Source organism: Hypoxylon fragiforme, assembly GCF_022984875.1.
Source record: "Hypoxylon fragiforme strain CBS 206.31 chromosome Unknown GGS25scaffold_9, whole genome shotgun sequence".
NCBI classification, from domain to species: domain Eukaryota; kingdom Fungi; phylum Ascomycota; class Sordariomycetes; order Xylariales; family Hypoxylaceae; genus Hypoxylon; species Hypoxylon fragiforme.
This window is the reverse complement of record NW_026054764.1, coordinates 1,935,678-1,950,012: the sequence shown is the minus strand read 5'-3', so window position 1 is coordinate 1,950,012 and position 14,335 is coordinate 1,935,678. Positions and strand designations below refer to the sequence as shown.

General features: G+C 47.8%; 5 protein-coding genes across 5 annotated transcripts; all 5 read left to right on the top strand.

Moving 5' to 3' along the window:
- Nucleotides 1-413: 413 nt before the first annotated feature.
- On the top strand, nt 414-903 carry GGS25DRAFT_525620 (uncharacterized protein; the record flags this gene model as incomplete). The annotated part of the gene is made up of 2 exons (XM_049264829.1): nt 414-530; nt 754-903. The coding sequence occupies 2 exons, from the start codon at nt 414-416 to the stop codon at nt 901-903; spliced, it is 267 nt and encodes an 88-aa protein (XP_049113238.1).
- Nucleotides 904-2,524: 1,621 nt separating this feature from the next.
- Nucleotides 2,525-4,008, top strand: GGS25DRAFT_507813 (mitochondrial peroxiredoxin PRX1). The gene is made up of 3 exons (XM_049262422.1): nt 2,525-2,670; nt 2,743-3,066; nt 3,139-4,008. Exons 1-3 carry the CDS (start codon nt 2,648-2,650, stop codon nt 3,476-3,478), a joined length of 687 nt encoding a protein of 228 aa, XP_049113237.1. The 5' UTR covers nt 2,525-2,647; the 3' UTR covers nt 3,479-4,008.
- Nucleotides 4,009-4,953: 945 nt separating this feature from the next.
- On the top strand, nt 4,954-9,080 carry GGS25DRAFT_507806 (uncharacterized protein). Its single transcript, XM_049262421.1, is given in 2 exon segments — nt 4,954-5,405; nt 5,418-9,080. The coding sequence occupies 1 exon segment, from the start codon at nt 5,593-5,595 to the stop codon at nt 8,767-8,769; it is 3,177 nt and encodes a 1,058-aa protein (XP_049113236.1). The 5' UTR covers nt 4,954-5,405; nt 5,418-5,592; the 3' UTR covers nt 8,770-9,080.
- A 118-nt stretch (nt 9,081-9,198) lies between these two features.
- GGS25DRAFT_507804 (Alpha/Beta hydrolase protein) lies at nt 9,199-10,879 on the top strand. The gene is made up of 2 exons (XM_049262420.1): nt 9,199-9,684; nt 9,787-10,879. The coding sequence occupies exons 1-2, from the start codon at nt 9,446-9,448 to the stop codon at nt 10,799-10,801; spliced, it is 1,254 nt and encodes a 417-aa protein (XP_049113235.1). The 5' UTR covers nt 9,199-9,445; the 3' UTR covers nt 10,802-10,879.
- A 349-nt stretch (nt 10,880-11,228) lies between these two features.
- GGS25DRAFT_456418 (patatin-domain-containing protein) lies at nt 11,229-14,313 on the top strand. Its single transcript, XM_049258894.1, has one exon. The coding sequence runs from the start codon at nt 11,771-11,773 to the stop codon at nt 14,165-14,167; it is 2,397 nt and encodes a 798-aa protein (XP_049113234.1). The 5' UTR covers nt 11,229-11,770; the 3' UTR covers nt 14,168-14,313.
- The last annotated feature ends 22 nt before the right edge of the window (nt 14,314-14,335 follow it).

Here is a 14,335-nt window from a genome sequence, read left to right as displayed (position 1 = left end):
CACCTGAAGTACAGCCTGAGAAGAGTTGAGCACCTCTAAACCAATCAGATGCCTCATGCCCTTCCCGATATGTTGCCCAATAAATTGGAATCGAAAATGCCTGTGATGCTGCCATGTATATGCAGCCAATTGATGAAGTCGCTATATCTTTATTAAGAACTGCAAATTTGTTTTTATTTTTATCTTTATTTTTGGTGCGCTCCAGTCGTCAAAACATTTGTCAAGCTTTTCTCAGGCTCCAGATTTTACGCGCACCTGCGTCTGCACTCGCACGCACACGTGGCAGAAGAAGGGTGATATTCACCAAATCTCCTAATCTGTTGGTGTTCCCTGGAAGTCCACGTCTCTCGAGTAAATGTCCATGCCACAAATCAGAGTCCGGGATCGTGTGTGTGTGGCGTTCCTTGAGTAACATGATCCGGGTTTCCTCTAAGGCCCCCGGGAACGGGATACAAACAAGGTTCACGTACTCAGGAAGAGCAGTCGTTAACTTGGTCGTCGACAAGACCAGCGAGTATTCGTCCGAAAATGTGTGGATACATGTTGTTAAAATGGTACTGCGAAGAGTGTGGAGCAGTACGCATTTTCTGCATACTTATCTTTACCCGTCCTTGACCGATTTCCATGTCGCGAGCTCAGGTTCATCAGGCCTCGTTGAGTTTTGCGAACTCCTCTTTGGCTGAGTCTACAAAAGCTCGGGGCTTCAAATCCGAGACTCCTTACGGGCGGAGACGCTGATTAATTTTCTTGCAGTGGTACACCAGTGATGAGGTCAAAGTCGAGGATTGCACAGCATTTGACTCTACGGGCGCCTGCGATCAGAGGAACTTCGTGAGGGAGGAAGAGTCGGAGGCTGGTGGCCTCTGCGATGACTGCACGCGGGAACATGACGGGGACGTGTAAGATGTTGTTTTCTGTAAGCAATGAGACCTTTTAAACAAAGTAAAGTCGGGGAGGAAGATGAGCGTTAGTGTTACACCCCAGGCTATAGGAAAATCCGTGGATAGGGTCACCATCTGACAGCACTGAGCAGGGACTTCTCTAAATACATAGATCCCCGTTCATTGGCAGAGAGTATCGCCAAAATCGGATTTCTTCACATGTGTTATGATCGTGCTATGACGTGTGGAAATTTTCATTCTCAAATTTATGGGCTTGGATAGAAAAAGTGGTGGTAGAAGGGGGAAGGGAAAGGGGAAGGGGAAGGGGATTGTGTTGAGCATATGATTTTGTGATAGGATGACAGTCTATCAACATGATAGGCACAATGCCCAAACTTCATCGAAGAACCCTGACTCTCTAGGGATGAAGATCGTATGGCTCTAAAGACGTGCTATTTATCACCAAGGAAGTTGAAAAATGGCACAATCGGTTGCACAGAATATTACCTAGGTGTCCAACATGTCTACTCCAACATGTCTACCGTCACTTATAAATCCATAATCCTCGATATTTACCCTAACTATTTGGTACCTAGTATGCCTAGTGTACCCAGATATAGCCATGAATAGGTCCTCAATATGTTGTCTCTTCCTGCTAGTATTAGATACTAGCTTTCATCACCGTTGGCTTATCTCCCAACTCCTTTTCACGTCCCTGACACTCGGTACAGTAAGTGGATCGCAGTAGTTAGTTTCTACAAATGTACATAAGCCTCATAAGGTCAAGTTTCTCCTAATTAGGTGCTACCTATTAAGGTAGGTACATGATGTAATGTTACCTATAGGTAATACTATAAACATCATTTTGATGGCGAGAATCGAGATACATATAAATCGTCAATATCGTATTATCGACCACGTGGGTTATATGCTATGTATATATACTGCCTAGTACTGTGAACAGTGTGAAGGAATACTAGGTATGAATATAATGTTGTACCTGTAGGTATGTCGGCATCAAGCCGATAACCGTGGATCCAGGCTAGGTAGGCTAGGTAAGCCGACCGAGGGCCGGAGGTGAAGGTATGCGGGACAGGGATATAGATGATACCATCGTAAGGCTTGAATGGCATGATGCGGAGAAAGATAGAAGCTGGTAGCCAATCATATAAGCTTCACAGCACGCAATTCTCTACTATCCCAGGAATAGCTTAGTGAGGGGTATCCTTCTACGACATGGACATGATGGCTTAAGACGAGGGAGGTGGGGGAGGTTCGCGGGGCATTATCTTCTCCAGCGCTCGATCAAAAAAGAGAAGGCAAACCAAAAAAAAAACATAAGATGGCCGATGAATTGCGACATTGCCAATTCCTTTTTTTGGGTTTGATAACCACGGGTAACTACTGTGTATGTATGTAGGAAGTGGCTATTATACAAACTATTACTACATACTACTAGGTATGTAGTATATACATACATAGTATACATACATAGTACATGTATACATACCATTATGTATCTATTATCTATTGATCATATGAACATTGAACGGCTTATTAGGCGAGCTTAATTTGATATTAAATAGCTGACGTCGTGCGCCAGCCCACCCTTTGACCTCTTCCCTCCTTTCTCTCTCTGACTTTGCTCTTTGCCTTCTTTCTTCAATATATCCCCTTTTCTTATCTATCGTACTACGACCCGTGATACTTGTGATACCCGAGAATCACCACCAAAACTACAAGATATATACTAATTGCAAATCACAATGGCTGACCCTAGACCTGCTCCGTAAGTTACCCTGACCTGCCTCTGTCGGTACTTATACCGTAACTGGTCGGCGTAGCTCACAAGCTGGTGTAGTCTTCGCCTGGGCTCTACTGCCCCCAACTTCCAGGCCGAAACCACCAAAGGCCCTATTGACTTCCATGAGTTCGTTGGTGATGGCTGGGTCGTCTTCTTCTCTCACCCTGAAGATTTTACCCCAGTATGCACCACCGAGCTCGGCGCCTTCGCCAAGCTAGAGCCCGAGTTCACCAAGCGAGGCGTCAAGCTAATTGGCCTGTCCGCCAATACTCGAGGCAGCCACGAGAGTTGGATTACCGACATCGATGAGGTTACCGGAGGCCATGTCGCCTTCCCCATCATTGCAGACAAAGAGCGCAAGGTTGCCTATCTTTATGACATGTAAGTTGTCATATTACCAGCCTCCCAAATACCGAAGGCTGCCCCCTAACAACTGCCCCTCGCATGATATAGGCTCGACTACCAAGACACCACCAACGTTGATGAGAAGGGGATTGCGTTCACTATCCGCTCCGTCTTCATCATTGACCCTAAGAAGACTATCCGCACCATCCTATCGTACCCTGCCTCGACTGGTCGAAATTCGGCCGAGGTTCTGCGTATCGTTGATTCTCTCCAGACTGGAGATAAGCACAAAATCACCACCCCCATCAACTGGGTCCCTGGTGACGATGTCATCGTTCACCCTAGTGTCAAGAACGAGCAGGCCAAGGAGCTATTCCCCGATTTCCGCATAGTCAAGCCATACCTCAGATTTACTCCTCTACCCAAAGACAAAGCTACTGTCTCTTAGGCGCTAGTCGATGAGCAATAGGAGAGCTGGGACGGGGACGTGTTACTCAGATCAGGAATATGATATTCATGTGGAGGTCCATTTAACTGCACTTTTATCAATTTCGGCTGAGTATCAGGCAAGAAAGTCAACGTCTCTTTTTTTGCGCCATAATTCAAGAAGAGAAATATAAATCAATTAATAATTGTATCAAGACAATCCACTCGTCCTAGACTAGAGTGAGTGAGTGAGCGAGTAGGTGACTGTCCGATGTTTCCAAATAAATATATTTCATATTGATATAACTACATAGTGTAGATCTCAGAATTTTCACATAAAGTCTAAAACCACGTGCTCGTACTTGGATGTATGTATTTATAGCCATCGTTAGATTTGATATGCCGGCTGGATCATCATTATCATACACTCATATTACCCATTGCACGTGCTTTAAGAATGATGGCGAGAGAAGGGCTAACAAGCCCCTGGGTCTTGGCGACATGTGCTCTTAAAAAGATACATACATTGATGTAGGTCATATTGTTTATTATGGGGTTCGAGAAGATTGTACGACATTGTACATTGAAGAAAAGATTAACAATGGAAGACTCCAGGAAGAGGAGTTACTACAAAGGTACATGCACACATAGTATATTGTACTGTGCATTTGATATTAGGTACTATGCGCCGTACATATGTATGTAGTTAGAATCTTGGAAATGTGGAACTACTTAGGTAGGTACATATGTAGGTAGGTTTAGTACCTAACCTAGCAGCTGCTTTAGTAGGCTAGTATAATAGAGTCCCTTGTCATCTAATACACCATTGGCTCCATACCTACCTAGGGTATGTATGTACTACTAGTACCTACTAACTAGGTAGTATGTACAACTAACTACACGTGTACATACAAGATCTTGATTTATGCTACATGTAGTTAGTTCAGGCCCAATCCTTCCTTGCCTATCATATTATTCAATCGATCCAACCGGTATCCAAAAAGGGGTATCTACTCCACCCTTCTTAGTAGTATTAATGGATTGAGGCATCCGCTCCTCTCCACAAAAGAGCTAGTTAACTCAACTCGTAACTCCTCAATCTTGAACTATTAGCAGCCAACTGGCCTCCACCCCCTTTTTTTTTTACCCCCCCAAACCCCAAAAAGAAAGAAAGGAAAGAAAAGAAAGAGAAATCTCCTCTTCACAGGATTACTGAGATACGAGGACACAAGCGTCCGTGCAAGCGTACTTGGTATCCTCGAGCAGAGTCGAGCTACCTCCAAAGTCAGTACACGCAAGACAAAGGAGAAACTAAGATATATATATATTTGTATAGGGAGCACGTGTAATCCCGGGATCGAGGTTGCAAAAGAGAAAGACAGACAGACGAAAAATATATAGCAGAGCGCGCGGCTACGGTGCAGAAAACAGGGTAGACACGTCGACGACAAAATATCTAAGATTACCAATTGCGAGGTCGACTTTATTATATTTGGCTACTAAAAAAACCAACATTGAAGGTATGTCATGCCATGCCATTGTATTACCAGTCGGTACCTACTTATCGTCAATTCTTTCCTTATCATACGAGCATACTACATACTACATACTACATACATACTCCCATGTAGGTATACATATACATACCACACACGCACTTTCTGGATGCTTATGATACCCCTGGACCCCGCGGAGCCGCATCGTGGCTTCTTATTCGCTTTAGCCCTGTGGTCATCATGTCATCATGTCATTGTTTCATCGTTTCACCGTTTCATACTTTCAGCGAAGGCAGCGTTTCAACATGAACTAAAGAAGTGCCCCCTGTTATTACCCATTCTTAGCGCCGCCTTTCTCTTCAAGTGTTTCTTCTATTCTCTTCAGCCCCTGCTCCCCGGTCCGTCCTAGCATCACAGCAGAGTAGTACTCTCCTCGCACTTCAGTTCATCTTCACCTTCACCTTTACCCTCACCTTTACCCTCACCTTCACCCTCACCTTCACCCTCACCTTCACCCTCACCTTCACCCTCATAGCCTTTGCCTTCAGCTCCCTCATCCTCACTTTTTATCTTCTAGCTCCTTTCTCCAGCCTCAAGCATTGTCGTGGACTTGGGGGGGCCGAGGGAGAAGGGGTGAATTATGTCTATGTCAAGTCATGGTCTAACCTCAGGTCGACCAGACCGCCTAAATAGTCCACAGCCAATAATCGACGACGTTTACGAGAGTGAGCCTGACGACCAAGATCATCGACAGCATCCTTCCAAATCCCCGTCCGACCTTCTGTCCGACGTCTATCGAGGAATAAAAAGGGCTATTCCTACTCGGGAAGAGTCTTTCAGGTTCACAAGGGCACCTTCGAGGCTAAATTCGAAGGCATCGATTAGCAGTGCCGGAGCGCCAGAGGTCAACTCGACTCCTTTTTTACCAAGGCCACAAACACAACAACATGCCAGAAATTTGAGTCTCCAGAACAGCCTTGAGAAACCACTTCCGGCGCCACCACCGCCTTCGCTATCCCCCACGACTCCCGTACCCCTTTCACTCTCATCCAGCCAGGCACAAAATAGCTTGAGCGTTATAATTGACAGTGACATCGTCGACGAAACGGACGTAGACACTGTTCCTAATACGATGGAGCCCAACAATTCCATGTTCCCGAACCAGCTATATAACGGTGGAATCGATATGAGCAGCAGCCAGAGTAGTATAGCCAGTTCTTCAAGAAATGACGGAGGAGATGGGCAAAGGGATAATCTCACTCCTCGGAGCAATGGACCACTTTCCGCTGGGCCCTCTCCACCGGTCGCGTCAACGAGTCGGACCCCAGCTGTCGGTGCTGCCGTCGGCACCCCAGCAACCTCAGCATCATCCGCTCACCTTTCTGGGTTGATGTGTAATGTCCACCGCACTACAGGTCAAGAGCCCCATCCTCTGGTGGGAGCAACGACAACGATACTGGGGGACAAGTTATACGTTTTTGGCGGAAGGATTCTCTCGCGGAGCCGGCCGGCTCCTTTAACGTCTGATCTCTACGAGCTGGATCTAATCCGGAGGCATTGGACCAAGTTAGAGACTGCCGGAGACGTCCCTCCACCACGTTACTTCCATTCCATGTGTGCTCTGGGGGATACCAAAATGGTTTGCTATGGTGGTATGTCGCCTACCGCTACACAGCCCGCCTCGGCAACTCCTGATCAACAGCCCGAAGTGACAGTTATGTCTGATATATACATATATGACGCCCCGACTAACAAGTGGACTTACATACCCTCGCAAGACGCTCCACAGGGCCGGTATGCTCACTGCGCGTGCATTCTGCCTTCGTCTGCAACGTTCTCATCCCACAAGGCCCCCTTATCTGCCCTTCAGCATAACCCCCCCAGCGGCAATCCAAATGAGGGCAGAATCGGTATCAATATAGATGGTGCCGGCGGAGCCGAGATGGTTGTGGTTGGTGGTCAAGATGGTGCAAACCATTACATTGAACAGATCAGCGTCTTTAACCTCCGCAGCCTTAAGTGGACCTCAACGCAGCCTCTAGGAAAATCCTGTGGTGCTTATCGTAGTGTCGTCGCGCCTTTACCGCCGAGTGTAACCGCCAAGATTGGGAAAATGAACTCCAGTAGCTCGCGCCAGGACAGTGTAATTAGCCAAGAAGCCAAAGAACCGGGATCCTCGATGCTTATTTACTCGAACTTCAACTTCTTGGACGTAAAACTGGAGCTCCAAGTTCGAGCCTCGGACGGCTCGCTTGCCGAGAAGCCAATGTCTGGGACTTACTCGCCGCCGGGACTCCGATTTCCGAACGGTGGCATCATCGACACTTACTTCGTTGTGAGCGGCACATACCTGACCAGCTCGAAGCAAGAATATGCCTTGTGGGCTTTAGATCTTAGGAATCTTACCTGGTTACGCATCGATACTGGCGGTAGCGTATTCAGCCAAGGTAGCTGGAACAGAGGCGTTCTATGGAATAGGCGGAATATTTTTGTTATCCTCGGGAATCGTAAAAGGAGCTTGGTGGACGATTACAATCACCGTCGCATTAACTTTTCCAACGTTTGCATGGTTGAACTAGAGGCTTTCGGTTTTTACGACAACCCTCGCAGAACGTCGCCTATGTCAGGCTTTGTATCTGCCAGCAGTCCTTACACAGTCCCTGGTCTTAGCATAGCCAGAAAGGCTGGATGGACAGGTGGGGGGAGATCACAAACGCGAGCTGCCGAAGAGCTGGGCGAGAAAGCTTTAGCTCTGCGCGAGTTAGCAGACATGGATATACTGTGTTTCCACGGGGAGCGCATCCCTATCAATTCACGGATTGTCGCGCGGAGATGGGGCCCCTATTTTGTGCAGCTACTGCGGGAGGGTGCAGCTACGCAGGACGGTAGTGATTCGGCAACCCTGAGAACGGGCATGTCGGGTCAGGCAGGTGCACGCATGTCCACTGTTACAATAACTCAGTCGAATAGGAACACGGGTGACAGCACTCTGTCGCTGGCAACTACGTTGAATAATCCATCATCTACTGGATCTATCAAGCAATCCAATACTGCAGGTACAAATGGAGGCCCGGCAGATCCTGCCGCCATCAATTCCGCGCCAACACCTGCTTCATTGCCGCCGACTTCTCGACCGAGATGTCTATATCTTCCCCACACCTGTCCCACCGTCCAAGCTCTCCTGCACTTCCTTTACACATCAGCCCTACCTCCCCCATCGTCTCCTCTCTGCACGCCGCAAATACTCTGCTCGTTACTACAGATTGCTCGGCCCTACAAGATAGATGGCCTGTTAGAAGCCATAGTGGAGCGTCTTCATTCACGTCTCGATTCGCGTAACGCCGCCGCCGTGTTCAACGCCACCGCCATGGCAGCTGGCGGGGGGCGCGGGATCGATGGTAGCATGAATCCCAACTTCTATGCGGGCAGCGATCCATCCTTAATGGCGGATTCTAACGGTTTCATGCATGATCGTTCGATGTCAGTGTCACAGTCTAGCACCGACGAGACAGGAAGTGCTCTGGAGGGCCTCCGGATTAATACGAGTGTTTCGGGAGCAAGGACAGAACCTGAAGAGCTCAGTGCAACAACGAGCGTGTCAGGAAGCGAGTGGGACAGTGAGGTCGGCGATAGTGAACACGGAGCCGTCAGAGAAGTGTGGAGTGGAGAGCTCAGCAGTGTCATCGGACTACAGAAGCGAGGCTTGAAGGGGTTAATGGAAGGGCGACGAATGCGAGCGACCGTCGATCGTGAACGCGATGGAGGGCGAACGGAAAGACAAGGGTCAAGGGTAGGATTGGGGATTGCGGCATCATAGCAAAGTCAGTTGGACCATATTAGATTAGATGATCAGGTGAAAATAAAATATTCGAAAGCATAGATACGGAGTCTAGATCTGGTAGGACGATATATACATCCATTGAAGCGTTTCATCTATCTACATAGGAGCTGTTGACGTATAAGCACATGTACAATAGTACTATATTATAGTAGTACTATATACTACCCTAGGTAGTATTACATAAGTATCTCATACGGGTCCTACGGGAAGGTTTTAAGTGGGTTCTAACCAAACCTACGAAGTTCGTACTACTAGGTAGTTGCTTAACAAGCTTTACTCACTACTAGTTACATTATACCCCTAGGTAGGTAATACTACCTTAGTACCTAGTAGGTACCTAGGTATCCATGTAGATAAATATTCATGCACATGCACATTCACATGCATATAAGTCATAAGTCATAAGTCATAACTAAGTCTGTAACTCTCAATGTTTCCAGCTCCATCTTCCATTTTGTTTTTCTCTACAACAAGCTCATCTTGTCCAGTTTAGCCGAGCCGTGATAAAAAGAGATGCTACTAAATCCATAGGTAGTAAAGCCCTATCACCACAGCTAGTCATTACCCTATCATTACTGATACTTTGTTTGCATAGGGCTCGCCGAGTCTAACACCATGCCTTGCCTTGTCTTACAATCGAGGGAATCAGATAATGTTTCCGCGGCCCGACTTGAGCTTCACGCTCCCTAGCATACACGACAACACACGACTGGACTGCCGAGTATACCATCCGCCGTATCATAGCGAGCCCATGGGTACATCGCAACGACATGCCGCTGTCGTAGCCCATCCATATGCCCCCTTGGGCGGATCCTATGATGACCCGATTGTGTGTCTCCTTGCGAAAACCCTCTTAGATGTTGGCTTTGTCGTCGCCACCTTCAATTTTAGGTACGCATTGCGCCTAACAAGACTGAGCACAGAGAATATATTATACCGATGTGCCTACATAACGTTCGGGCTTTAATACTAACCGCTATGCTGGACTAACAGGGGCGCATCCTCGTCGGACGGCCATACCTCATGGACCTCGAAACCTGAGCGCGCCGATTATATGTCTGTTGCAGGCTTTCTCATTTATTATATTCACTATCTACGTCCTCCCCAACGTCCATCCGTCGCCACTTCCGGGATCCCGACTGCTCCGACCTTCTTGTTTGCAGGGTATTCATACGGGGCCATGGTGACGATGCAACTCCCCCCTCTCACTGCTTTTCTGGGACACTTTGCGTCTCCAGTAACACATACCGCCTTCGCAGACATCCGACTGCGAGCACAGCACCTTGCCGAACAGCAGACTGTCGTGCTTGATACTCCTTCCTCTCCGAGGAAGTCGTTAGGCATGCGGGTTGGCGGTGATGAGGACACTTCGCCACGAAAGGCTCACGATAAGCTAAGGATGCATTCGCCTGACCGAGAAGAAAGGATACGAAAAGGAGTAAAGGACTTGCTATCGCGGAGCAAGTTAATCCATAGGAAGCAGGATCATCATCATGCCGTCGAATCCGGGGGTTCTGGGCACGAGGGGCACGAGATGCACAGGGAGCCCTGCCTAGAAAAATTGGATAATCTCACGAGATTCTGCAGTGCATATCTACTAGTATCCCCTCCAGTCGGCATTGTTACGCACTTAGCGACCATGAGCTTCTCGAATCCCTTGTCAAATTGGTCGAGGAGGATAAGGGGAGGAGGCACTGGGACAATGAAAGACCAACGAGGCGACCAACAAGGCGATATGGAGCAAGAGGATGAGGCAGAGACGAAGCTTATGCTTCACCCCACCCTAGTTATATATGGTGATCAAGATGGCTTCCTAACCCCAAGAAAAATGCGCGACTGGACGGTGCAGCTGAGCAGCACCGATGGATCTCAATTCCGCTATGTAGTAATTCCGGGCGCGGGACATTTCTGGGCAGAAGACAACGTCGGATACAAGCTTAAAGAGGCCGTTTCCTCTTTCGCAGCTAAGCTCATAAGACCAAGAGATCTCCAGAAGACTCAGTCATAATCCATATATATATATATATTATCTTTACATATAGGCATCTTTTACTGTTTGTCTCCTTACCTTCATCTTCCCTTGAACGCTATTTATACTACTATATGTATCAATGATATAGACAGGTAGGTGCTTATAGGTACTATGCCGTATATACAATATGTGCGTTGTACATTGTATGTATGAAGTAGTTATACTAGGTACCTACCTAGTAGTAGGTAATATATATTTATGCATATATCCCATCTTTGCCCCTCATATACGGCGTACATTACTAGGTGGTAGTACATACCTAGTACATTATCTATGCACTGTATGTATATTCCCTGTCCATGCCCTTGTCCCTGCCCCATCTGACCCCAGCATCTGATCATTTCATTTGTTCACATGTCCCCCGGATTCCATCTCCTTGGAGCTCGGCATCCCGCATCGATCCGCATTTTTGACGTCTTCCCAAGCCAACCTCCATCATTGATGATCCCTAGCCAATCTAGCCATACATAATTCAATACGTTGTACGTACGTACCTACCTACCTACCTACCTACCTACCTACCTACCTAACTTATACCTATTCCATGTGCTTAAGCATCGTCTAAGCTCTTGTCCACTTCCTCCTCTCTTCTCTTTGCTTCTCTTTGCTTTGCTTTTCTTGTATGTGTGTGTGTGTGTGTGCGTGCCCTTGCGCTTCCCTTGACTCGATACACAATTCTTGATCTGGATCTGGATCTGGATCAGGTCTTAACTACTACAACTAGTTATTAGTCTAGGTACATTATCCACCACACGTAATAATCCTTGCATCTTGAACATACAAATCTTTACCGTTCATTTTAACTCTCGCGTCTTCCTCTGCGGCTCCAACGATTTCTAGGAGCCTCTTGCTATCACGAGCTGATTTGTATAGGCTGGGCTATAATGCAATGTCAACCTCCTAGTATACCGTGAAAGCGACGGTCTCTTTGCCTAAACCTACATAATGTCTCATATCGTGGATATCCACCCATCCGTCCCTCGACTACAACCCTTTGGCGTTAATAATCCATCAAATGGTAAGCGGCAGACGAGTGCCACCCCCCTCTCCCGGGCCCTAGACGGTTTCCTCTACCTCAAAGATGGCCTTACGCACAGTGAGAGAACGGAAAAGAGGCAACTCGAGGAACGCAAACAAATATTATCAGCACGCTTACAGGGAGCTGAATCATATGGAGAATGGGACGCAGCAGCACATGAGTTAGACGTGCTTGAGGGCAACGAGGAATGGAAAGTCGATACGTCGAGTGGTGACTACAACCCCGTCCTTCTTGAAGCACGTCTGCGAGAGCTCGACTGTGCCCGGCATAAGGGTGATAGGCGAGCTATGATGCACATCATCCGAACGGCCCTCTCACGCGACCTGGGCGGCATGGGCAATATTGACTTGTACCGCCATTCTTATTGCGGTACTAAAAAGCTGATCGAGCAATACGTGGATTCTACACTACAGACAATTACGACTCTTGTAGAGCAGAGCCCGCATCATATACCAGATGACTTGGAGCCCAAGGACTTGTTAGATGCGATGCTCTATGCTCGCCAGAGCTTCGGCCGAAGCGCCCTTCTCCTCAGCGGCGGAGGTACTTTCGGAATGACTCATATTGGCGTCTTGAAGTCGATGTTTGAGGCAAGATTACTGCCACGTATCATCTCAGGCGCATCGGCCGGTTCTATTATCTGTTCTGTAGTCTGCACAAGAACGGACGACGAGATTCCACAGTTAATGGAAGAGTTCCCCCACGGTGATCTAGCCGTATTCGAAGAAGACGGTAATGGGGATGGTCTCATTGGACATCTCAAAAGATTACTTACCGAAGGCAACTGGTCTGATATCAAACATCTCACTCGCGTGATGCGTGACTTGCTAGGCGACATCACATTTCAAGAAGCTTACAACCGCACGAGAAGGATCTGCAATATATGCGTCTCCTCGGCTTCTATATACGAGTTACCCCGACTACTCAACTATGTCACAGCGCCTAACGTTATGGTCTGGTCCGCCGTCGCAGCATCCTGCTCAGTTCCTCTGGTTTTCAGCGCTGCACCGCTACTCGTCAAGAACCCGCTGACAGGCGAGCATAGTACATGGAATCCCACTCCGCAAATGTGGATTGATGGTTCTGTTGACAATGACCTTCCTATGACGCGACTTGCCGAAATGTTCAATGTCAATCACTTCATCGTTTCGCAAGTCAATCCCCACGTCGTTCCCTTCCTCGCCAAAGATGACACGCCATTTCCACCTACTGGTACGCGTCACGAAACAACACAGAAAAATGAATTAGACTGGATGCACACCATTACTTCCCTAGCCAAGAGCGAGGCCTTACATAGGATGCAGTTCATGGCTGAAATCGGCATCTTTCCAACCCTCGTCAGCAAACTACGATCTATTCTCAGCCAAAAGTATTCCGGCGATATTAATATCCTCCCGGCTATAGGCGTCTGGGACCTTCCCAAGGTCTTAAAGAATCCCACAACTGAGTTCATGATGCGCTCGTGTTTGTTAGGTGAGCGTGCGACCTGGCCCAAACTATCTCGCATACGCGACCGTTGTGCCATCGAGTTGGCACTGGACCGTGCTGTTCATTCCTTGCGAGCCCGTGTTGTATTTAGCAAGAGTCAAGTCAACCTACGAAGGATGGTGACCGGTTCGCTGGTGGGTTCACAAAGGGCGAGCCATGGATTCCTAGCACCAACTTCAACGCATGCAAGCCCTCTGTCTTCGAAGGACAAATTCAGATATCGCCACCGACGGTCGAGTGGAAGCAATTTATTGAACCCATTCCATCACGGTCTTCTTAACGAAACTCCTTACAAGATAACAGATGAGGATACAGATGAGGAAGAACGTCTTGAAATGTCTACGCGCCATACTCGCGCGAAGCCGAGAATCAAGCTCAAGAAACTTTTAAAGGGGCACATACTACAGACGGGGCCCAAAACCAGCCCTGTCTTATTCTCGACGGTAGATCCCGACTCTTTTGATTTCTCTCAGCCTATTACGCCCACTGGGACCGGCAATGCCAATTGCCCCCCTCCCAAAAGCGCCATCCCCGCAAGCACCCTCTCAACCATGTGCACGGTACTCGGCGATGACAGTGCAGGCGATCTAGTCACAGAGACGGCTTCCATGACGTCGCCTCAGCAGGCAGCACATTTCGATGTCGAGCTAGAGACCAGCGATTTGCACACTTCGGATGCCGATATCGAAAGTCATACAGACGAAGAGAAAACACATTCAGCCTACAAATTGTTAAAATCACGCAACAGTGTTTCCCATGAACAGCAGCAGCAGCAGCCACAGACCACTGACAACTCAAGCATGTCCGCTACATAAAGAACGGCCTGGCCACGTTATGATAAGAATTCAGGATCAGAAAGACTTCGGTATAAGCCAGCTCTTCAAATACTTACTAGGTACCTATATAATCAGTAATAGAGGCTAAGATGCGGATGGTGTAAACATAACCATGAGATTGCGAACCCATGAAACATTGTAGACATA

Bases quoted from the DNA above. Each gene is read 5' to 3' on its own strand.
- GGS25DRAFT_507806 (XM_049262421.1), top strand. From the start codon at position 5,593: ATGTCTATGTCAAGTCATGGTCTAACCTCAGGTCGACCAGACCGCCTA.
- GGS25DRAFT_507804 (XM_049262420.1), top strand. From the start codon at position 9,446: ATGTTTCCGCGGCCCGACTTGAGCTTCACGCTCCCTAGCATACACGAC. The intron at 9,685-9,786 runs GTACGCATTGCG...CTGGACTAACAG, and splicing joins GTCGCCACCTTCAATTTTAG to GGGCGCATCCTCGTCGGACG.
- GGS25DRAFT_456418 (XM_049258894.1), top strand. From the start codon at position 11,771: ATGTCTCATATCGTGGATATCCACCCATCCGTCCCTCGACTACAACCC.
- GGS25DRAFT_507813 (XM_049262422.1), top strand. From the start codon at position 2,648: ATGGCTGACCCTAGACCTGCTCC. The intron at 2,671-2,742 runs GTAAGTTACCCT...AAGCTGGTGTAG, and splicing joins GCTGACCCTAGACCTGCTCC to TCTTCGCCTGGGCTCTACTG. The intron at 3,067-3,138 runs GTAAGTTGTCAT...CGCATGATATAG, and splicing joins GTTGCCTATCTTTATGACAT to GCTCGACTACCAAGACACCA.